General features: G+C 43.2%; 1 protein-coding gene across 1 annotated transcript in view; it reads right to left on the bottom strand.

The window, feature by feature from the left end:
• LOC118361062 (uncharacterized) overlaps window positions 1-19,652 on the bottom strand; it is a 31,188-nt gene extending 11,536 nt beyond the window's left edge. The window contains exons 1-3 of the mRNA XM_052482836.1: window positions 19,512-19,652; window positions 9,298-9,600; window positions 34-186 (exon numbers count right to left, since the gene is read on the bottom strand). Coding sequence (XP_052338796.1) covers window positions 34-100 — 67 coding nt within the window. The 5' untranslated portion in view covers window positions 101-186; window positions 9,298-9,600; window positions 19,512-19,652. The remainder of the gene's footprint in view (window positions 1-33; window positions 187-9,297; window positions 9,601-19,511) is intronic.
• Window positions 19,653-25,948: the final 6,296 nt, after the last annotated feature.

Here is a 25,948-nt window from a genome sequence, read left to right as displayed (position 1 = left end):
GACACTGAAACTGTTGGAGGAATGCTCACTCACCTTTGACCTCTCTCTCATGGGCCTCCCTCAGTTTGTGGAAGAGCTTGTTGAAACCCTCCAGAGCCATGGTAACACTAGGCTGTCACAGCTGACCTGGACACAGAGCCCCTCTTTCGCTCAGCTGTCATCCACTACAGACAGCAATGTCATCAACTGGGGAAGATATTCCAACCAAAATAGTTAACTGTACATTCAGATCTACAGAAGAGCATGCTAGTGTGCATTCTGCACAGCAGCCCTTATGGCCTTGCCCTGCACAAACATGAGGGTAAAATTGTACAGAGATATGCGAAACGATAACGTTTTCAGAGGACTGCGCCCAAGGCCTCAATTTGTGTGTGTGTGTGTGTGTGTGTGTGAGAGAGGGGGAGAGAGAGAGAGAGAGAGACAGAGAGAGAGAGAGAGAGAGAGAGAGAGAGAGAGAGAGAGAGAGAGAGAGAGAGAGAGAGAGAGAGAGAAGCACTTGATAGCTGTATACTTCCCTCTCCTATGTTCTAGAATCTAGACTAGAGGTCACTGTATAAATCATAGAATAAGAAACATTCTTGGTGAAATCTCAATATTGCTGTAAGGTGACAATGCAATCCTGTCATGTGATATCCTTACAATTGGGCCATGAAACATAACATGTCTGAGGGAAGCAGTATTCCTAGGACATTCATAGGGCATGTGAAGTTGTTGTTGAGATATTGAAGCGGGCACAACTCTAAAGTGACACACATTATTATAATATAAAATATTTGTATTGACTACTGACTACTTCTCTTTTTCTTTTTCTTTGTACTCATTTGCAGCCATATGACCAAGAATCTCAGTCCAAAAATGAGATGTTTGAGGGTGTGTCTGCACATTCGAAGAAAACACTATTTTTGCATTTTGATCAGAGTCGTTCTCTCGGCATGTTGGGATACGTTGACTAACTGTCCCAAACGTTGCAGCGAAGCAAGAGAAGACCTGCCTGTCTTCCACTGCTGGCTGGCTTTCATGGTTTCTCTACTGTACGTCACAAGCTCTCAGTTCAACTGTAACATACACACTTATACAACACTGTATCTACAAGAACATTACAAACACAGTATATTACACACACCTATATTAGGATTTTGACTAAAACCGCTTATTTGATCTAAGTAAAAGTACATTTGCTCTTATTGATAATTCAGAAAAATCACAGAACAACAGGCCTGATTTGCTCATACCAAAGTACATGTATCTAATGAAATGCCCTGTAAATATCTGTTTGTTTGCTGTAAATGAATACTGACGAGCTGTATTACTGTGTAACTGTGCACTGCATAATGGTAGGAATTGCAGAGCTCAAGACACTTGGAGAAGAGAATGTTGTATACAGTATAAGGATACAGTGAGGTGGCTCAAGAGTCTGTGACAAACAATCAAGAAATGCAGTCTCAAAGTGTGAATGAGGCCTGAAAAATCAAAGACTTAGCATGCATTTACTGAAATGAGACACAATGGCACTCACACATAGACACAGATACGTGCATGCAAACAGCAGGTGGCAGTAACAAGGCTACAATTCTATATCAATAGAAATATAGACTCAGCTATATGGTACCTACTAGTGACGTACGGGTTGACTCATAACCCCCAGTCCCCGCGGCTATATCCTCGTGGCGGACCGGTTTAAAGGTCATTAAATAGTGTGTGGCTGAAGGGCGGGCGGGCTGGTTAAATAAAAAGAAACAATACCTTTAAAAAAACACAAGTGTATAATACTTGTGCAATTTATATAGGCTACATTGAGTTTTTTCTGGTATTAGTGCTTAAGCCAAAACTTTAGGGCTTAACTGTAGGCAAGCCACATAGCCCACACAGCCAATCGCAAAATAACGCTTTTGGGAAAGGTCAGAAAAAGCTAACGTCAAACCACCGATCAAAAAGGACATTGTTGAAGTTTAATTCAATATGACAAAAGCTGCAAAAGGAGAGTTGAAAATAAAAAGAGGGCCAGAAAAGTAATGTTTGGAAAATATTTGTTGAAGTGGTAAAATAGGATGATAGCAGTGCCGGCTACGTTATGTAAGATGATTGTGATGATTATGTGATGATTGTGAAGCGCTATAAAAGACAGGACTTCAAATAGGCCTATGGCATATCAAGTGAACTGTGGCCTACTGTGTTGATGAGTAGTCGGGGCCAAAGGTTTTGAGGATGACACAAATATACATTTTCACATCAAGAACTTCAAGGAGAGCTGTTCAATTGTTTTGAAGAAGGCTTCAGGGCGCCCAAGAAAGTCAAGCAAGCGCCAGGACCGTCTCCTAAAGTTGATTCAACTGCAGGATCGGGGCACCACCAGTGCAACTGCACGCACAGTGAGGCAAATACTTTTGGAGGATGTCCTGGTGTCAAGAAGGGCAGCAAAGAAGCCACTTCTCTCCAGGAAAAACATCAGGGACAGACTGATATTTTGCAAATGGTACAGGGATTGGACTGCTGAGGACTGGGGTAAAGTCATTTTCTCTGATGAATCCCCTTTCTGATTGCATCTGGAAAAAAGCTTGTCCAGAGAAGACAAGGTGAGCGCTACCATCAGTCCTGTGTCATGCCAACAGTAAAGCATCCTGAGACCATTCATGTGTGGGGTTGCTTCTCAGCCAAAGAACACAGCCATGAATAAAGAATGGTACCAACACATCCTCCGAGTGCAACTTCTCCCAACCATCCAGGAACAGTTTGGTGACAAACAATGCCTTTTACAGCATGATGGAGCACCTTGCCATAAGGCAAAAGTGATAACTAAGTGGCTCGGGGAACAAAACATCAATATTTTTGGTCTATGGCCAGGAAACTCCCCAGACCTTAATCCCATTGAGCACTTGTGGTCAATCCTCAAGAGGCGGGTGGACAAACAAAACCCCACAAATTCTGACAAACTCCAAGCATTGATTATGCAAGAATGGGCTGCCATCAGTCAGGATGTGGCCCAGAAGTTAATTGACAGCATGCCAGGGCTGAATGCAGAGGTCTTGAAAAAGAAGGGTCAACACTGCAAATATTGACTCTTTGCATCAACTTCATGTAATTGTCAATAAAAGCCTTTGACACTTATGAAATGCTTGTAATTATACTTCAGTATTCCATCGTAACATCTGACAAAAATATCTAAAGACACTGAGGCAGCAGACTTTGTGAAAATGTATATTTGTGTCATTCTCAAAACCTTTGGCCAGGACTGTAGGTCTATAACCTCTCACATAGCCTTAATATTAACTCCTGCAGAATTAACCATTTCTTGCTGTAAAATGATACACCAAATGTAGGCAAAATGTGGACATGGGAACAGGAGTGGAGAATGATTTCTTTCTTTCTGCATCTTGAAGGAACGCAATGCTCAGTTAGATACCATCTGTAGAGGTGTTACCTTCGTCATAAAAGCTGATAGTATTTCAACCACATAGGCTTAAAATATGCATCCAAGCCGAACTGAAATCTTATCAGAAAAACATTGGGTCGTTTTCACAGGTTTATTTTCCTTTTCAACCGGTCAAACAGGTGTCATTTGTCATTTTGACAGAAAATCTTTCCAGTTGTTTTTGTTGCACTATTGTGTTTTCTCCCCAGTCCCTAAACGTCTTTGCTCGAAGCAATAATTATATCGATCTATTACATTATTCTGTTGACCAGGGTTATGTTCAGTCTTCTAGGGCATCAATATAATGACAGAACAGAAGCTGCATGTATCTAAGTATAGACAAGTTGACTAACAAATAGCCTGCTAAAATGTCCAGAATTATAAGCAGAAACATATTTAAACCAGGCAACAAAAAAGATGCTGCAACCCCTGTCAAACAGTGCATTTTATATTTTTGAGGGTTAGTGGTCTCAGATTTACACTTTAACACATTATAGTCGGGCGGTTGCCAACGGGTTGTGGGTAGGTGAACAAACAGCTGACACTCGCACCTGTAGTACCTACGACTAAAGGCGCATTTTAAGAATTTAAAAAGAAGAAAGCGGTAACCCCGCCATTTGTATTGGTAACAGCTGGGGATGGGGACAGAGAAAAGTAATGTCATTCGAAAACATAATGTTAACTTTCACTGCTACGCGGATGACACACAGCTGTACATTTCAATGAAACATGGTGAAGCCCCAAAATTGCCCTCGATAGAAGCCTGTGTTTCAGACATAAGGAAGTGGATGGCTGCAAACGTTCTACTTTTAAACTCGGACAAACCAGAGATGCTTGTTCTAGGTCCCAAGAAACAAAGAGATCTTCTGTTGAATCTGACAATTAATCTCGATGGTTGTACAGTCGTCTCAAATACAGCTGTGAAGTACCTCGGCGTTACTCTGGACCCTGATCTCTCTTTTGAAGAACATATCAAGACTGTTTCAAGGACAGCTTTTTTCCATCTACGTAACATTGCAAAAATCTGAAACTTTCTGTCCAAAAATGATGCAGAAAAATGTATCCATTCTTTTGTCACTTAGGTAGGTTAAAACTACTGCAATGCTCTACTTTCCGGCTACCCGGATAAGGCACTAAATAAACTTCAGTTAGTGCTAAATACGGCTGCTAGAATCCTGACTAGAACCCAAAAATTTGATCATATTACTCCAGTGCTAGCCTCCCTACACTGGCTTCCTGTCAAGGCAAGGGCTGATTTCAAGGTTTTACTGCTAACCTACAAAGCATTACATGGGCTTGCTCCTACCTATCTCTCTGATTTGGTCCTGCCGTACATACCTACACGTACACTACGGTCACAAGACGCAGGCCTCCTAATTGTCCCTAGAATTTCTAAGCAAACAGCTGGAGGCAGGGCTTTCTCCTATAGAGCTCCATTTTTATGAAATGGTCTGCCTATCCATGTGAGAGACGCAAACTCGGTCTCAACCTTTAAGTCTTTACTGAAGACTCATCTCTTCAGTGGGTCATATGATTGAGTGTAGTCTGGCCCAGGAGTGTGAAGGTGAACGGAAAGGCTCTGGAGCAACAAACTGCCCTTGCTGTCTATGCCTGGCCGGTTCCCCTCTTTCCACTGGGATTCTCTGCCTCTAACCCTATTACAGGGGCTGAGTCACTGGCTTTACTAGGGCTCTTTCATACTGTCCCTAGGAGGGGTACGTCACTTGAGTGGGTTGAGTCACTGATGTGATCTTCCTGTCTGGGTTGGCGCGCCCCCCCCCTTGGGTTGTGCCGTGGCAGAGATCTTTGTGGGCTATACTCGGCCTTGTCTCAGCATGGTAAGTTGGTGGTTGAAGATATCCCTCTAGTGGTGTGGGGGCTGTGCTTTGGCAAAGTGGGTGGGGTTATATCCTTCCTGTTTGGCCCTGTCCGGGGGTGTCATCGGATGGGGCCACAGTGTCTCCTGACCCCTCCTGTCTCAGCCTCCAGTATTTATGCTGCAGTAGTTTATGTGTCGGGGGGCAAGGGTCAGTTTGTTATATCTGGAGTACTTCTCCTGTCCTATCCGGTGTCCTGTGTGAATTTAAGTATGCTTTCTCTAATTTTCTCTTTCTTTCTCTCTCTCGGAGGACCTGAGCACTAGGACCATGCCTCAGGACTACCTGACATGATGACTCCTTGCTGTCCCCAATCCAACTGGCCGTGCTGCTGCTCCAGTTTCAACTGTTCTGCCTGTGATTATTATTATTTGACCATGTTGGTCATTTATGAACATTTAAACATCTTGGCCATGTTCTGTTATAATCTCCACCCGGCACAGCCAGAAGAGGACTGGCCACCCCACATAGCCTGGTTCCTCTCTAGGTTTCTTCCTAGGTTTTGGCCTTTCTAGGGAGTTTTTCCTAGCCACCGTGCTTCTACACCTGCATTGCTTGCTGTTTGGGGTTTTAGGCTGGGTTTATGTACAGCACTTTGAGAAATCAGCTGATGTACGAAGGGCTATATAAATAAATTTGATTTGATTTGATTTAAGCACTCTTATATTGATCAACAGACTATGGATGCGAGGACTGATCATCCATTACATAAAAATGATAGTTAACCAAGTTTTAACCAGTCCAAAAATGTATGAACCGATCCCGCATTTCCCCTTTAATCGTGCAATCCTGTACAAAACAGTGTTGGGAAACAGACATAGTCACAACAATGGGTTATGTTCACAAAATGTTATTATTTGTGCTCTGAGAAAGTGCACAGGCTACTACTGTGAGGTGGCAGGTAGCCTAGCAGTTCCGTTGGGCCAGTAAGTGAAAGGTCGATGTGCCCTTAAGCAAGGCAATTAACCCCAATTTGCTCCAGGGACACCATTCTACTATGGCTGACCCTGTAAAACAACACCTTTCACTGCACACATCCAGTGTATGTTGCCTTCATGCTCTGTCGCCTACTTTGTCCCAATCAACACATGGATCACTAGCTCACTGTCAATCCACAAACCATTATTCCATCATCTGACAAATTCAATGTGAACTCTGCCCACTTCCCTACACTGTGTTTTGTTCATTTAAAAACATATTATGTGGCCTCCTGAGTGGCGCAGCGGTCTAAGGCTCCGCATCACATTATTGCGATGATGGTTTGATCCCAGGCTGTATCATTACTGGCCGTGACCGGGAGTCCCATAGAGCGCTGCACAATTGGCCCAGCGTCGGGAGGGTTTGGCCTGTGGGGCTTTATTTGGCTCACTGCGCTCTAGCGACTCTTTGTGGCGAGCCGGGAGCCTGCAGGCTGACTTCGGTTGTCAGTTGAACAGTGTTTCCTCCGACACATTGGTGCAGCTGGCTTCTGGGTTAAGCGAGCGGGTGTTAAGATACGAAGTTTGGTGGGTCATGTTTCGGAGGACGCATGACTAGACCTTAACCTTTCCCGAGCCCGTTGGGGAGTTGCAGCGTTGAGACAAGATCGTAATCACAAAAAAGGGGGTAAGAATTTAACACAAAAAAACCATTGTGTTTTCAACAAGATGCAATTAGAGATACGTGTATTTTAACCATGAATAAACACTACTAGCCATTTGTCCTGTAAATCATGCAATTTAATATGGAGAACATCTTCCTCTTCTTCATCTTATAGATAATTCCTCATTCACCCATCCTTTCTCTAAATATTATATTTTTCTATTTCTAATGAGAATTCAACGAGGGTACATAAGGAAACAGAACTTTCCTGCAGAGTAAAATCACAAGAGTTCCTTTAACTCCTATGGAGTCACTTGTAACACTATTTTGAGGATTATATGGTCCCACCCCTATTTGGTGTTAAAACTACTCGAGTCAGGCTGTTCATATTTTTGGAGTACAAAATTACACTAAAAGGAGTAAGTATCCACCTCTCAGAGAGTTGATTAAATTTAACTCCAAATGCCATTTACTCTTTTCAGTATAGTTTTTAATGAACTCCCTTGCCAATCATACACTGCTCAAAAAAATAAAGGGAACACTTAAACAACACAATGTAACTCCAAGTCAATCACACTTCTGTGAAATCAAACTGTCCACTTAGGAAGCAACACTGATTGACAATACATTTCACATGCTGTTGTGCAAATGGAGTAGACAACAGGTGGAAATTATAGGCAATTAGCAAGACACCCCCAAAAAGGAGTGGTTACAGCCCAACACTGTGCAGGACGTTTTTCATTTGCCAGAGAACACCAAGATTGGCAAATTCGCCACTGGAGCCCTGTGCTCTTCACAGATGAATGCAGGTTCACACTGAGCACGTGACAGACGTGACAGTATGGAGACGCTGTGGAGAACGTTCTGCTGCCTGCAACATCCTCCAGCATGACCGGTTTGGCGGTGGGTCAGTCATGGTGTGGGGTGGCATTTCTTTGGGGGGCCACACAGCCCTCCATGTGCTCGCCAGAGGTAGCCTGACTGCCATTAGGTACCGAGATGAGATCCTCAGACCCTTTGTGAGACCATACGCTGGTGTGGTTGGCCCTTGGTTCCTCCTAGTGCAAGACAATGCTAGACCTCATGTGGCTGGAGTATGTCAGCAGTTCCTGCAAGAGGAAGGCATTGATGCTATGGACTGGCCTGCCCGTTCCCCAGACCTGAATCCAATTGAGCACATCTGGGACATCATGTCTCGCTCCATCCACCAACGCCACGTTGCACCACAGACTGTCCAGGAGTTGGCGGATACTTTAGTCCAGGTCTGGGAGGAGATCCCTCAGGAGACCATCCGCCACCTCATCAGGAGCATGCCCAGGCATTGTAGGGAGGTCATACAGGCACATGGAGGTCACACACACTACTGAGCCTCATTTTGACTTGTTTTAAGGACATTACATCAAAGTTGGATCAGCCTGTAGTGTGGTTTTCCACTTTAAATTTGAGTGTGACTCCAAATCCAGACCTCCATGGGTTGATAAATTTGATTTCCATTAATCATTTTTGTGTGATTTTGTTGTCAGCACATTCAACTATGTAAAGAAAAGTATTTCATAAGAATATTTCATTCATTCAGATCTATGATGTGTTATTTTAGTGTTCCCTTTATTTTTTTGAGCAGTGTACTTGTATGTCTTTTTTAAAATTAACAATCAACTATAGCAGAGTACATTTCACTTTTAGTTTACTTCCTTTGAGTTATAAGGGTGTAAAGCCTTATTTGAATATTTCTTAATGTGTCACATTATGGTGGTTTGCAATGTGATATCCAACCTCTGTTGGAAGCCAACTTCCAAGAAGATGGCCAGCACTTGGCCATATCACTCACAACTTGCATTTCGAATGCCTGTCAGTGTAGGGAAGAACTTACAATACATGAAGACTACCTACATCATGTAAACTAGAACAACTATAGCACTTGCTAACGGTTGCTATGAATCCAACTACTTATAGATTGGATTCGTTTAGAAAAAATGTATGTTTCTTATCTTTCAGTAGCATAATATGAATGTACTGTACATGCGAAAACACAGATATTGAAACAAAACATTTTAAACTCAACCTGCAAAAGAGAATGCTGGGAAATATAATAATGAAGCTCCTCCCACGTCTGTGGATAACTCTAGATTTAACTCCCTGTCTCTGGTTACTCTTAATGTAGTTAAAAGTACTCCATCCCAATGAACTACAGTCATCAACACTAACTTCAGGGAGCGTATCATTCTCTTGAGGGTTCAGATAACTCCCAGTAGAGTCAATTTAACCCTAATTTCTTTAACACTGGGATTTCAACCATTCTTGATCTACTGTTTGTATGCTAATGAATGGACTCTCCTGCCCAGCCTTACTTCTGCCACCTGCCCACCTGCCAACCCGCCCAAACCTCACATGCCCCTTCTCCCCACACACACTAACAGCAGGCTCACTCACCTCTTCCCAGTACCATCAACAACCCGATTGTCCCTTCTGCTCCAATCAGAATCAGAATCCCTCTCGTCCTTAGCCCTGGAGAGTTGGTTGATCGGTGCCAGAGAAGGATAAAGAAACAGAGAGAGAAAGCAAGAGAGGAAAAGGAGGCATGGAGAGCGCTCCCCCCTCCCCCCAATCTCCACCCTGGGAACAGGTTGGAGCGGTCCTCCAGAGGACACAAACACAGACGCCCGGGCCAGTTCTTCCTTGATATTCCGGTTGTGCAGAAATCCCCAAAAACCGGCCCAACCGGCTTTATGAACCCTAGAAAAAAGAGAGAAACTCAAACACACAACAGAGAAACTCAAACACACAATGCCATGCATTAAATTTTTCACTCCTACAATTCTGAATTAAGAGAGGAGATCTTTTAAAAAAATACATAAATCATGGTCTATAAATACTGAGTTATGATTGAGTGAATAGAGAATAGTGAATACATAATACTACTGAATAAACAATGATTTTGATGACTTTTTTCTACTTGAGCGGAGTACCCGTATTATGTCATCTAAAAATGTAAGAGTGACTTTAAGAGACACTTGGTCAAATTGTGCAAAATATTTTTGACAGGAACATGTAATTCTCTGATTGTGCGTTTCTCTGAATGCTAACAAATTAAAACAGGTATTTTTTTTATATATTTACAAATGGGGTGGACACAATTATCAAAAGTAAATCCGGGATACACAAATGATTATGATACACTATGTTATGCTAGGTATGTTTACATAAGACAGAAGGTCATTTAAGGCGAAAACAAAAAGAAGGGTGGTTGGTCTGGGTGGATGGGTAGGTGTATAACGCAAATGTCTCGCAACCCAAAGGTTGCGTGTTTGAATCTCATCACGGACAATTTTAGCTAATTAGTCACTTTCAACTGCTTACTACTTTTAGCTACTTTGCAACTGCTGCATGTTAGCTAACCCTTCCCCTTCCCCAATCCGAAACTTAACCCTTTAATCTGGCTCCTAACCTTAACACTAACCTTAACCCTAATGCTAAACCCTAACCCCTAGCCTAGTTAACATTAGCCAGCTAATTAATGTTAGTGTTAACCCCCTAGTCACCTAGCTAATGTCTCAGTTCCAAAATCATGGGCATTAATATGAAGTTGGTCCCCCCGTTTGCTGCTGTAACAACCTCCACTCTTCTGGGAAGGCTTTCCACTAGATGTTGGAACATTACTGAGGGGACTCGCTTCCATTCAGCCACAAGAGCTTTAGTGAGGTTGGGCAATGATGTTAGGTGGCCTAGTTCGCAGTCGCCGTTCCAATTCATCCCCAAAGGTGTTTGATGGGGTTGAGGTCAGGGCTCAGTGCAGGCCAGTCGAGTTCTTCCACACCAACCTCGACAAAACGTTTCTGTATAGACCTAGCTTTGTGCATGGGTGCATTGTCATGCAGAAACAGGAAAGGGCCTTCCCCAAACTGTTTCCACAAAGTTGGAAGCACAGACTAATCTAGAGAATGTCATTGTATCCTGAAGCATTAAGATTTCCCTTCACTGTAACTAAGGGGCCTAGCCCAAACCATGAAACACATCCCCAGACCATTATTCCTCCTCCACCAAACTTTAAAGTTGGCACTATGCATTGGGGGCAGCTAGCGTTCTCCTGTCATCCGCCAAACCCAAATTTGTCTGTCGAACTGCCAGAGTGTGAATCATGATTCATCACTCCAGAGAACACATTTCCACTGCTCCAGAGTCCAAAGGAGGCGAGCTTTACACCACTCCAGCTTACGCTTGGCATTGCGTATGGTGAGCTTCGGCTTGTGTGCAGTTGGAAATGGAAACTAATTTCATGAAGCTACCTGACGAACAGTTCTTGTGCTGACATGCTTCTAGAGGCAGTTTGGAACTCAGTAGTGAGTGTTGCAACTGAGGACAGATGATTTTTACAAGCTACTTGCTTCAGTACTCGGCGGTCCCATTCCGTAAGCTTGTGTGGCCTACCACTTCCTGTTTGAACCGTTGTTGCTCCTAGATGTTTCCACTTCACAATAACAGCACTTACAGTTGACAAATTGACTTGTTGGAAAGGTGGCATCCTATGACGGTGCCACGTTGAAAGTCACTGAGCTCTTCAGTAAGGCCATTAAGGACATTCTAATGCCAATGTTTGTCTATGGACATTTTATAACTGTCTGCTCAATTTTACACACCTGTCAGCAACGGGCACTAACTACTAAAAGGAGTGTCTCGGATTTACGTAAAGAATTATATGAAATGCTTTGACACCAGGTTGCTACAATTGAAGTCGGAAGTTTACATACACTTAGGTTGGAGTCATTTTTTCAACCACTCCACAAATATCTTGTTAACAAACTATAGTTTTGGCAAGTCAGTTAGGACATCAACTTTGTGCATGACACAAGTAATTTTTCCAACAATTGTTTACAAACAGATTATTTCACCTATCATTTACTGTATCACAATTCCAGTGGGTCAGAAGTTTACATACACTAAGTTGACCTTTAAACAGCTTGGAAAATTCCAGAAAATGATGTCATGGCTTTAGAAGCTTCTGATAGGCTTATTGACACAATTTGAGTCAATTGGAGGTGTACTTGTGGATGTATTTCAAGGCCTACCTTCAAATTCGGTGCCTCTTTGCTTGACATCATGGGAAAATCAAAAGAAATCAGCCAAGACCTCAGAAAAAAATTGTAGACCTTCGCAAGTCTGGTTCGTCCTTTGGAGCAATTTCCAAACGCCTGTAGGTACCACGTTCATCTGTACAAACAATAGTATGCAAGTATAAACACCATGGGAACACGCAGCCACCACACCGCTCAGGAAGGAGACACGTTCTGTCTCCCAGAGATGAAGGTACCTTGGTGCGAAAAGTGCAAATCAATCCCAGAACAACAGCAAAGGACCTTGTGAAGATGCTGGAGGAAACAGGTACAAAAGTATCTATATCCACAGTAAAACGAGTCCTATATTGACATAACCTGAAAGGCCGCTCAGCAAGGAAGAAGCCTCTGCTCCAACTGCCATAAAAAAAGCCAGACTACGGTTTGCAACTGCACATGGGGTCAAAGATCGTACTCTTTGGAGAAATGTCCTCTGATCTGATGAAACAAAAATAGAACTGTTTGGCCATATTGACCATTGTTATGTTTGGAGGAAAAAGGGGGAAGCTTGCAAACCAAAGAACACCATCCCAACCGTGATTCACGGGGGTGGCAGCATCATGTTGTGGGGGTGCTTGGCTGCAGGAGGGACTGGTGCACTTCACAAAATAGATGGCATCATGAGGCAGGAGAATTATGTGGATATATTGAAGCATCATTTCAAGACATCAGTCAGGAAGTTAAAGCTTGGTCTCACATGGGTCTTCCAAATGAACAATGACCCCAAGCATACCTCCAAAGTTGTGGCAAAATGGCTTAAGGACAACAAAGTCAAGGTATTGGAGTGGCCATCACGAAGCCCTGACCTCAATCCTATAGAACATTTGTAGGCAGAACTGAAAAAGCGTGTGCGAGCAAGGAGGCCTACAAATCTGACTCAGTTATACCAGCTCTGTCAGGAGGAATGGGCCAAAATGTACCCAACTTATTGTGGGAAGCTTGTGGCAGGCTACCCGAAACATTTGACCCAAGTTAAACAATTTAAAGGCAATGCTACCAAATACTATGTAAACTTCTGACCCACTGGGAATAAGAAATAAAAGCTGAAAAAAATAATTCTCTTTACTATTATTCTTACATTTCACATTCTTAAAATAAAGTGGTGACCATAATAACTGACGTGAGACAGGGAATTTGTACTAGGATTAAATGTCAGGAATTGTGAAAAACTGAGTTTAAATGTATTTTGGCTAAGGTGTATGTAAATTCCGACTTCAATTGTATATCAGCTGTGCTGTGAATCACAATTGTGTGATAAACTGATTACAGAGATTGCTATAGGAAAAACATGTTAATCAAAATCTGTCTGTTTAAGCTAAACATATCTAGTTTGTGATTTAGTGACCAAACAATTTGAGCTACACTCTAATTTGACCCCTCTACGGAAAGATGAGACTCTTACGAACACACAAACAGTACCAGAACCAGTTTAAAAAATGAATGGAAGTACATGTGGAAGAGGTTTAGTGCCAACTTCCTTTTGATTTATGTTTTGTTTTTCCATATACAGTATGAATGTGTTATTCAATACGTTTCTATGGGCTAATAGCAGTAAGGCCAAATTCAATGTTTCAGCAAATAATATGCTAAAATTCTAATTCAAATAGCTAAATGATCCTTCGTATCACCATCTCAAAACAATTCCATATGCTAGCTTAGTAGAAGTTAACATAGATATCTTTATCTTAAATAGACAGATTTTGTGCTACACACTAATATGACCACTCTATAGAAAGGTGAGACTCTCACAACACATACATGTTTTGCTCTAAGCCTCACAAGACTTGTCTGAAGGTAGCGTGGGACCAGTTTAAAAAATGTATGTGCAGTACCAGTCAAAAGTTTGGACACACTTACTCATTCCAGGGATTTTTCTTAATTTGTACAATTTTTTTCACATTGTAGATATGGAATCATGTAGTAACCAAAAAAGTGTTAAACAAATCAAAATATATTTTAAATGTGAGTTTCTTCAAAGTAGCCACCCTTTGCCTTGATGACAGCTTTGCACACTCTTGACATTCTCTCAACCAGCTTATTATGTAATCACCTGGAATGCATTTCAATTAACCTTGTTCAAAGTTAATTTGTGGAATTTCTTCCCTTCTTAATGCGTTTGAGCCAATCAGTTGTGTTATGACAAGGTAGGTGTGGTATACAGAAGAACAGCTCAAATAAGCAAAGCGAAATGATAACCCACCATTACTTTAAGGCATGAAGGTCGGTCAATCCAGAAAATGCCAGCAATTTTGAAAGTTTCTTAAAGTGCAGTCACATAAACCATCAAGCACTGGGATGAAACTGGGTCTCATGAGGACCACTACAGGAAAGGAAGACCCAGAGTTACCTCTGCCGCAGAGGATAAGTTAATTAGAGTTAGAAGCCTCAGAAATTGCAGGCCAAATAAATGCTTCACAGAGTTCAACATCAACTGTTCAGAGGAGACTGCGTGAATCAGGCCTTCATGGTCGAATTGGTGCAAATAAACCACTACTAAATGACACCAATCATAAGAAGAGACTTGCTTGGGCCAAGGAACATAAGCAATGGACATTAGACCGCTGGAAATTTGTCCTTTGGTCTGATGAGTCCAAATGTTGGTTATAACCGCCGTCTCTTTGTGAGATGCAGAGTAGGTGATCGGATGATCTTTGCACGTGTAGTTCCCACGGTGAATCATGGAGGAGGAGGTGTGATGGTATGGGAGTGCTTTGCTGGTGACACTGTCTGTGATTTATTTAGAATTCAAGGCACTCTTAACCAGCATGGCAACCACATTCTGCAGCACAGCGCCATCCCAAATGGTCTGGACTTAGTGGGACTATCATTTGTTTTTCAACAGGACAATGACCCAACACACCTCCAGGCTGTGTAAGGGCAATTTGACCAAGAAGGAGAGTAATGGAGTGCTGCATCAGATGACCTGGCTTCCACAATCAACTGGCCTCAAGCCAAATGAGATGTTTGGGGTTTTAGGCTAGGTTTCTGTACAGCACTTTGTAACATCAACTGATGTAAGAAGGGTTTTATAAATACATTTGATTGATTGATTTGGGATGATTTGGACCGCAGAGTGAAGGAAAAGCAGCCAACATGTTCTCAGCATATGTGGGAACTCCTTCAAGACTGTTGGAAAAGCATTCCAGGTGAAGCTGGTTGAGAGAATGCAAAGAGTGTGCAATCTGTCATCAAGGCAAAGGGTGACTATTTGAAGAATCTCAAATATAAAATATATTTTGATTTGTTTAACACTTTTTCTTTGGTTACTACATGATTCCATATGTGTTATTTCATAGTTTTGATTTCTTCACTATTATTCTACAATGTAGAAAATAGTAAAAAATAAAGAAAAACCATTGAATGAGTACGTGTGTCCAATCTTTTGAATGGTACTGGAAGTGGTTTAGTGCCCAGAAAAATGTGTTAAATATGGGGAACCCCACCCCCGCCCCCCCAAAAAATCCTGGTCTTTCTTATATTTCCTAGATTTTGGACAGATACATTTTTTTTTACTATCTGTTTTTCCATACATGAATCTGCTATTCAATGCATGTCTACGGGTTGATAGCAGTAAGGCCAAATTCAGTGTTTCACCAAATACATAAAATACCAAATCAAATAGCTAAATTATCCTTGGTATGACCATCTGAAATGTATTACATATGTTAGCTTAATAGTACCCCCAAGGTTGGGACTTAGGGTGTACTGTAGGACAGCAGCTGCAGCTGTGGTTATGACGTTCACATGACAGCTAACACAATGACATGACAGTCACCTTCGCTCAACAATGCTGGTGGGCCACAAAACCTAGAGTTTCCTGATTCCTGAACACTGGACAGACCGGGTTGAACAACAACAAAAAACGTCTGTCGGTATGTTTCCACCCTGATGGATGCTGCAGATGTACAGGAACGCAATGAGAGCGTGACAGGAATGATCAAAATGCTGAATATTGTCAGTGCATAATTTACTCCTCCTCTTACAAAGGAGAACAATAAGCCCCAAGGCTTCATTTGACTTGTTTCCTCAATAATTGTTTATGTATGTATTGTTGCCTCCGGCTGGCGCAGCCTAGCTCCTACATTTAATTATACAATACATTCGATCAATCACCTGAGAGTATGTCGGACCTCATATACACTTGAATGTGCCCTGTGAAGGACCCTAATTAGTTGTTGATAATTCATCTGTTAATTGGTTATTGATGCCTTGATCATAAATAAAAAGGAACCTGATCTCAGATTTGCGGCTAATCTCTGATTATGGGCACAATGCCGTCAGAGTCCATTCTAGTAACAATGCGTGCAAAATAAGTGAGGCACTTAAGCACTTCAACTCTTCACTAGAGGTCCCTGAGAGAGAGAGAGAGAGAGAGAGAGAGAGAGAGAGAGAGAGAGAGAGAGAGAGAGAGAGAGAGAGAGAGAGAGAGAGAGAGAGAGAGAGAGAGAGAGAGAGGGGGAGAGAGAGAGAGAGAGAGAGAGAGAGAGAGAGGTGTGTTTGAGGGAGAATGGGCCTACTCTTTTTGACCAGGACTGGAATAACAACCCAGTTTCCTCTTGTCCTGCTCACGCTAATCTAAATGTCATAGGAAAAGCATCTACTGCTGCCTCTCTCTCTCTCTTTCTGGGCTCGCTTGAGTGGTAAGGCGAAAGCAACCGACTAGATGAAAGTCAAGGAGTGAAGTCGGGGGGAGGTGCATCTGCGAGTCGGAGTTTTCCAACAGCAAGGCTTAGATCAACATGGCAGTGTTGCCATTGTTTCTAGAAGTTGTTCTTTATAATGTTGAAATAAACATGTCTCCAACCCCCATATCATACACTCACAAACAGAAAATATATATGTGTACATTGTACAATCAATTAGTGAGAGAGAGCCTCAAATATCACATCCATTTGTACATATCCAGTATATAGTTTGCGTGGGTCAAACAAAACCACCCTAATGATTGGTTGACAGTGGAGCCTCCACTCAACGCAGGCAATGGCTGCAGGAGGAAGTTGGTGAAGAGAAACTGCAGAAACTTGCAACTGCAGTCAAAACTTAATGACCTTTGATCACATGATTTCTGTAAAGTTCATGCAGTCGACATGTAGGCCCAAGTCGTAAAAAGGCAGTAAGTCGCTTTGGATAAAAGCGTCTGCTAAATGGCATATATTATTATTATTATATATACCATAGACGTGATATGTGCTCTCTCTATTTTCTCTCTGCCACTTCCCCTCTCTAGCACACACATTCAACCTTTAACTTGACAGAATATTTTCCTATTATTTATAGTAAATGGGACGTGGAGTCAATGAGGGAAAGGAGGAACATGACTTAACGGAGAGGTACAACGTCTTCACAATCATATCAGAATAAGTGTGCTTTATAGAGTGAGTCTGTCTCAAGGACTTCCTTTGCTAAAACAACAAAGAGCAGAAACTTCAGCCTACCTTTCAGTACCTGCCATGTAGCACTCTGTCTGCCTCCCTCTGTCTGCCTCCCTCTGTCTGAATCAGTTCGCAGAATCCATTTTCTCCGATTTTGAGAAGAGTTACAACATTTGTGGCCTCTAGGAATTTTAAAACCCATGCAGTCTTCAAAATCTGTTATGATGTTAAACTAAAATGAATGTCCTCTCCCACACACGTTATATATTATCATTACCTTGACCTACGCATGTGTCAATAAAACATTCACAAAGCCATACATCACACAACTGACTGTTTTACAATGTTTTCACATCGTAATACAGCCAGGACCAGATCTCAGATCAGTTGGTTTAGACCTACAGTACACAGAGCAGTAAAAAGGGAAGTAAGGGAGTAACACTAATCATATGGGCGTGGTCATTTTCACTTATATAACTCCTTTGTGAGATTCAAGAGAATATAAAGATGATATAGCCTAACAACAATCTCTCACATGAAAAGACAGAACCTTTCCATAACTCTTCTATCTGCAGGTTGGCTGGTGATTCAGACACAAACCCTGGTTTGTTCTCTTCAGGCCAGGGTACAAATCACAGTGCTAAGTATGCCCAGTCTGACAGCCACCCCCAGAGACCAGCTCACCCCTGGAGCCTAAATCACTGGTAGTAGTGACACCACTCCATACACTCCTCTCTCCTCTCCCCACTCACCTCTGAGCTGCAGCTATGCCTACAGCAGTGGATAGAGTGATGGTCTTTTACAATGTCCATTATTATTCATTTCATGCAACATTAGTTTGCTTGAAGATACACGGTGTAAGGGCTGCACTTCTCAAATGATCTATGCTGTAAAGATGACATAATATTTTCCACCCTGGACAGGTTAGAGCGCACGCATGAACGCACGCATGAATACATGCATGAACACACACACACACACACACACACACACACACACACACACACACACACACACACACACACACACACACACACACACACACACACACACACACACACACACACACACACACACACACACACACACACACACACACACACACACAATCCCAATCCAGAGTCTCCCTGCAAAGATAAGACATCAAAGAGGCAGGCAGATTTACAAGAAACCACAGACGGCCTTTAAAAAATACTGCTGTTCAAATGTTTATGCAACATCATCTATGTCAGACACATGGGGGTGGAAAACACTGCCTCTCAGTGCAGAACTGGACACTCTGGAGATGAATTGATACCTATGAATCTATGAGACAGTTTGTTTTCTCTAGAAGAACTTTCATGGGGAAGTATGTTTATATCAGTTCTGGTTAGTCTGGACTCAGGAGTTGTCAGGTGCGCTTTGGACATCTTCAGCATTCAACTTCACCGAGGCTTACGCTGACACTGTAAGTCATTCAAAGGTGATTTCAATCCGGAACTGAACACCCTGTTTAAGAACAATGTTAGAAAACAAATCTGATTGGCCAATATAGACGAAAGGTTGGGATGTTGGGACAAATCCTGTACAGTATGAACAACATAAACCAGATATTACCCAGACTCCAGTTCTCCAGTACCCAGTGGGTATTTTGACCTTTCTGATTGGGGTGAATGCAGTCTGCCTTCCACCCAGAGTGAAGGCTCTCCTCTCCTCTGAGTGTGTTGATCTACTGATAAGGTGGTTGGACACAGACATGACGTGGGTGTGAACCACAAAGGACAGAGAAGGCGGTTCTCTGTTACTGTACGTCTGTCTGTCTGTCTGTCTGTCTGTCTGTCTGTCTGTCTTTCTTTCTTTTGGACCTGTGCCCAGGTGTACCCACAGAGAGTAGCCCAGAAAACCACTGCCTTTTACTGTACCTTTCACCTCCTATTCTACCACCTATTCTCTCCTACATGTTGGCAATTCCTTGAAACAAACACAGGGGGGTGCTGGAGAATAATAGAACAAACCTTTCTCATGACATCAGCAAAAAGGGCTAATGCCAAAACCCACAGCCCATGGGTGCTGAAAACAACTCACTATCACTATATTCATTTACTAGCACATATTTTAATTTGCAAGATACTGCTAAGCCATGTGTAAGGTACTGGTGTCACAGAAGAAACCATAGATGTGGAACCTGATATATTGTCTGTGGGAGGGACTCGCGAGCCTGTGTCTGTAGTGTGTGACCCCACTGTACTGATCCAGGTCACGGCTCCTCTCCTCAGCTGAGCCAGAAAAACACCATGACAAAGCTGAGCTCCACGTCCCGTCCAAGGCCACCCAGCACGATGAATAAACCTGGGACGTCAAACAACCGGAGAGCCTGGATTTATTCCTCCTAACACAGCACAGAGAGAGAGAGAGACAGAGAGAGAGAGATAGAGAGAATATTAGAGAAATATATTAATAAAGTAAACGTGGGCGAGTGTAGTTTGTGAACACATTAAACGTCCAATGTCCAGGAAAGTCCAGGCGATTTGGAAACTATCGTCACAGCATTAGAAATCTTTTGAGTTGTTCCTGTCTGGGCTTTCCACTAAGTAGCTGTAGAGCCGTGCTTGTGTAGGAGCTTCAGATATCTCCTTGAGGCCTGATCGTAGTGTTTACCTATGCCGAAGTGGGCCAGTCACACTCTCATCTCCGGTACCACTTCACAAGCATTAACACACTGGAGTGGCCTCTATTAACTAGGAGAGACACGCCCTACAGTACAGACACACGCACACAGACAAGCACGTATAGAGTATATGCGTATATGCGTGTCCATGCACACACACATAAACACGTATACACACACACACACATGCACCAACACAAACACACACACTGTGCTGGGGAGATTCAAGGGTTTTGTCAAGGTCATGCTAGCAGCAGTGAGGAACAACAATGCTAGTGGCTTTACATAATGTAGATGCACATTTGAGTTCTGTCTCCAAGATCACATCATGTGAACCCTATGCTGCAGTAGTCAAGAGGTGCAGCTTGGCATATTTCTATGCCTGTTGATTTGTTTAGTTGCTGATGCTGACGGTGAGTGTGTTCAGGGGACTTCCTGTCAGTGCCATTCTGTTTCCTGTGTCTTCCCCCCACCCCAACAGGACGGCCTGGCTTCCCCTCAGAGTGAGGCTGTTCCTGAACTGATAAAAGGTGCACTGCCTCTCTCTCATTCTGTGTGTGTGTGTGTGTGTGTGTGTGTGTGTGTGTGTGTGTGTGTGTGTGTGTGTGTGTGTGTGTGTGTGTGTGTGTGTGTGTGTGTGTGTGTGTGTGTGTGTGTGTGTGTGTGTGTGTGTGTGTGTGTGTGTGTGTGTGTGTGTGTGTGTGTGTGTGTGTGTGTGTGTGTGCTTGTGGGAAAAAAACTCTATATCATGAGGTTACTATATATGAGAAAGCCACTCAGCAGAAACACACATTATCAGTTGAGATACAAGAACATCCACTCCAGTGACCATAATCACATTTATGTGACTGACAAGCAGGCTGAAGTCACACAATATGAGAATAACCATCAGATAAACAGCTGGGAAGTGGGTTATCCGTAACAGCTACCAGTGGCCCTCTAACTGCAATAGAGAGATTAATTGATAACAGCCAGGCTGATCATAAATCAGTCAGGGATTGGACAGGCTGGCTGACTCAAGGTATGAGCATGCATTGATGATCAAATGGTTCTGCCTAGTGGAGTAAAAATGACCCCCCCACGTACGCTGTTGTTTCTCAATAAATTACACCCCTCCCCTCCCCTCCCCTCCCCCCAACCCAACACACACACACACACACACACACACACACACACACACACACACACACACACACACACACACACACACACACACACAACACACACACACACACACACACACAAAGGCTAAATGAATGTGCAGTGAACATGTGCAATGACCAAATACATCTTCGTTGCCAGTAATAGAGATAGAAAAGGAGAGGGTCTTGGGGTTGACAGCAGGACTCAGGCTTGCATCTATCAGGTTTTTCAGTATAAGGGCAGAGAGTAAAGAGTAAAGGATCGCTTGGAGGAGGCCACAATTGAACAGATGTGGGAAAAAACTGTCCAAACACAGAGATTACGTTATAGCAGCTATCTAACATCCGTACACTGCTAAAATATATGATACAGATTTCAAATAAAGTCTCCCCAAAACTGCCCTCATAACTAGAGCCTGCATTTTTGGTCTTTCTTTCTATCACTCTGTGACTTTATGTAAATCAATACTAGAGGAATTTCCAAATAAATAATTACCCCTATCCTCTCTCCCTGCCTCCTGTTCAACTTTTTCTTCTTCAAACACTCTCTCTTCCTAACTCTCATCATGGTGTTGCGAAAGTGTATACAGGTACGGGGGAGGAGAGGAGTGAGAGAGCATGGTATACCCCTCCTTCAGACTATGGGCTCACACCGAGAGATATTTGCCTGATTTACATCCTTTTTTGAAGGCCAAGGCCCCTATCTCCCCTTCCATGATTCCTGCCTGAATGGGCACAGGATAACACACACACACCCTCTTACTTTAGTCTCTGACTCTCCTTCATACGCTTTCCATACCTAGAGTAGAGATATATACAGTATGCAGTGGTTTCTAACTCTTGTCATCAGTGCTTTAAACCTTCATAACTGAAAAGATAACTTCCATCAGATCCTCCTCTCCACCCTCTCAGGACTGGCCACCCCAGTCTCTGCATACTCTTGGATTGTATCCTACCTACCTATACCAAGTGATGTGGAGAGGATCTGTGTCTGCACCACGTACTCCCACTACTGGTGTACGTCAGGGATGGGTTCTAGGCCCTCTCCTCTTCTCTCCATGCACCAAGTCACTCGGCTCCGTCACATCTTCACGTGGTCTCTCCTATCATTGCTATGCGAACACTGAACTACTTTTCTCCTTCCCCCCTTCTGACACCCAGGTGGCGACATGCATCTCTGTGTGCCCGGCAGATATCTCAGCTTGGATGTCGACCCACCACCTAAAGCTCAAACTTAACAAGATAGAGCTGCTCTTCCTTCCGGGAAAGGCCTTCCCACTCCAAGACTTCTCCGTCACGGTTGACAACTCCATGGTGTCCCCCTCCCAGAGTGAAAAGAACCTTGGAGTAACCCTGGACAACACCATGTCATTCTCTGCAAACATTAAAGCAGTGACTCGCTTCTGCAGGTTCATACTCTACAATATCCGTAGAGTACGACCTCACCTCACATTGAAAGCGGTTCAGGTCCTAATCCAGGCATGTCATACAACTCACTGTTGGCTGGGCTGCCCACCTGGTTTTCAACCTTCCAAAATTCTCCCATCACCCACTTCTCCGCACACTTCACTGGCTTCCAGTCAAAGCTTGCATCCACTACAAGACCATGGTACTTGCCAATGGAGCAGCAATAGGAACTGCCCCCTCCTACCTTCAGGCTCTGCTCAAACACTACACCCCAACCAAAGTACACCTTTCTACCACCTCCGGTCTCTTGGCCCTCTGGTCTCTTGACCTCTGGTCTTTTGAGCTTTTCTCTGTCCTTGCGCCATATGGTGGTAACAGCAACCCCCATGCAACCGTTGCTGACAGGTGTATAAAATCGAGCAAACAGCCATAGACAAACAGGGGCAGTAGAATGGCCCATACTGAAGAAGTCAGTCAGTTCGTAAAATGATAGAGCTTACCCGGTCAGGAGCAACAACAGCTCAGACGTGGATAGGTACGTCACACAAGCTAACAAAACAGGACCGCCGAGTGCTGAAGCGCGTGGTGCATTGAACTCTTCGGGTGCAACACTCACTACAGAGCTCCAAACTGCATCTGGAATCAACTTCAGTACAGGAACTGTTCGTCCCGGAGCTTCATGAAATGTGTTTCCATGGCCGATAAGCCGCACACAAGCCTAAGATCACCATGGGCAATGCCAAGCGTGGTGGTGTAAAGCTTGCCGCCATTGGACTCAGTGGAAACGCATTCTCTAAGTGTTGAATCAGGCTTCACCATCTGGCAATCCAACGGGCGGATCTGAGTTTGGCAGATGCCGTGAAGAACGCTACCTGCCCAAATGCATAGTGCCAACTTTAAAGTTTGGTGGAGGAGGAATAATGGTCTGCTGCTGTTCGGGATAGGCCCCTTAGTTCTACTGAAGGGAAATCTTAACGCTATACCATACAATGACATTCTAGATGATTCTGTGCTTCCAACTTTGTGGCAAGAGTTTGGGGAAGGCTCTTTCCTGTTTCAGCATGAAATAGCTTGTCGAGATCGGTGTGGAAGAACTTTACTGGCCTGCATAGAGCCCTGACCTCAACCCCATTGAGCCAGAGAAAGCCAAGAGTGTGCACAGCTGTCATAAAGGAAAAGGGTGGCTACTTTGAAGAATCTCACATATAAAATACATTTAACACTTTTTTGGTAACTACTGTATATGGTATATGGTCAATATACCACGGTTAAGGGCTGTGTCCAGACACTCTGCGTTGCGTCGCACATAAGAACAGCCCTTACAGTGCCTTGCGAAAGTATTCGCCCCCCTTGAACTTTGCGACCTTTTGCCACATTTCAGGCTTCAAACATAAAGATATAAAACTGTATTTTTTTGTGAAGAATCAACAACAAGTGGGACACAATCATGAAGTGGAACGACATTTATTGTATATTTCAAACTTTTTTAACAAATCAAAAACTGAAAAATTGGGCGTGCAAAATTATTCAGCCCCTTTACTTTCAGTGCAGCAAACTCTCTCCAGAAGTTCAGTGAGGATCTCTGAATGATCCAATGTTGACCTAAATGACTAATGATGATAAATACAATCCACCTGTGTGTAATCAAGTCTCCGTATAAATGCACCTGCACTGTGATAGTCTCAGAGTTCTGTTAAAAGCGCAGAGAGCATCATGAAGAACAAGGAACACACCAGGCAGGTCCGAGATACTGTTGTGAAGAAGTTTAAAGCCGGATTTGGATACAAAAAGATTTCCCAAGCTTTAAACATCCCAAGGAGCACTGTGCAAGTGATAATATTGAAATGGAAGGAGTATCAGACCACTGCAAATCTACCAAGACCTGGCCGTCCCTCTAAACATTCAGCTCATACAAGGAGAAGACTGATCAGAGATGCAGCCAAGAGGCCCATGATCACTCTGGATGAACTGCAGACAGCTGAGGTGGGAGACTCTGTCCATAGGACAACAATCAGTCGTATATTGCACAAATCTGGCCTTTATGGAAGAGTGGCAAGAAGAAAGCCATTTCTTAAAGATATCCATAAAAAGTGTTGTTTAAAGTTTGCCACAAGCCACCTGGGAGACACACCAAACATGTGGAAGAAGGTGCTCTGGTCAGATGAAACCAAAATTGAACTTTATGGCAACAATGCAAAACGTTATGTTTGGCGTAAAAGCAACACAGCTCATCACCCTGAACACACCATCCCCACTGTGTGGCAGCATCATGGTTTGGGCCTGCTTTTCTTCAGCAGGGACAGGGAAGATGGTTAAAATTGATGGGAAGATGGATGGAGCCAAATACAGGACCATTCTGGAAGAAAACCTGATGGAGTCTGCAAAAGACCTGAGACTGGGACAGAGATTTGTCTTCCAACAAGACAATGATCCAAAACATAAAGCAAAATCTACAATGGAATGGTTCAAAAATAAACATATCCAGGTGTTAGAATGGCCAAGTCAAAGTCCAGACCTGAATCCAATCGAGAATCTGTGGAAAGAACTGAAAACTGCTGTTCACAAATGCTCTCCATCCAACCTCACTGAGCTCAAGCTGTTTTGCAAGGAGGAATGGGAAAAAATTTCAGTCTCTCGATGTGCAAAACTGATAGAGACATACCCCAAGCGACTTACAGTTGTAATTGCAGCAAAAGATGGCGCTACAAAGTATTAACTTAAGGGGGCTGAATAAAAAAATACAGTTTTATATCTTTATGTTTGAAGCCTGAAGTGTGGCTTAAGGTCAAAAAGTTCAAGGGGGCCGAATACTTTCGCAAGGCACTGTAGTTGTGGTATATTGGCCATATACCCCCCCGTGCCTTAATGCTTAAATATACACTGAGTGAACAAAACATTAGGAACACCCTCCTAATATTGAGTTGCACCCCTTTTGCCCTCAGAACAGCCTCAATTCGTTGGGGCATGGACTCTACAAGGCGGCAAAAGCATTCAACAGTGATGCTGGCGCACGTTGACTCCAATGCTTCCCCCAGTTGTGTCAAGTTGGCTAGATGTCCTTTGGGTGGTGGACCATTGTTGATACACACGCAAAACTGTTGAGCAAGAAAACCCAGCTGCGTTGCAGTTCTTGACACAGTCAAACCGCTGTCCCTGGCACCTACTACCGTACCCTGTTCAAAGGCACTTAAATAAATATTTGTCTTGCCCATTCACCCTCTGAATGGCACACATACACAATCCATGTCTCAAATGTCTCAATGAGTAAAAATCCTTCTTTAATCCTTCATCTACACTGATTGAAGTGGATTTAAAATGTGTCATCAATAAAGGATCATAGCTTTCACCTGGATTCACCTGGTCAGTCTATGTCATGTTTTGTTCACTCAGTGTATATACGCAGTG

This window comes from Oncorhynchus keta, chromosome 28, assembly GCF_023373465.1.
Source record: "Oncorhynchus keta strain PuntledgeMale-10-30-2019 chromosome 28, Oket_V2, whole genome shotgun sequence".
Classification (NCBI taxonomy): domain Eukaryota; kingdom Metazoa; phylum Chordata; class Actinopteri; order Salmoniformes; family Salmonidae; genus Oncorhynchus; species Oncorhynchus keta.
The sequence above is the reverse complement of the archived record's forward strand: the minus strand, read 5'-3'. Positions and strand labels throughout refer to the sequence as shown.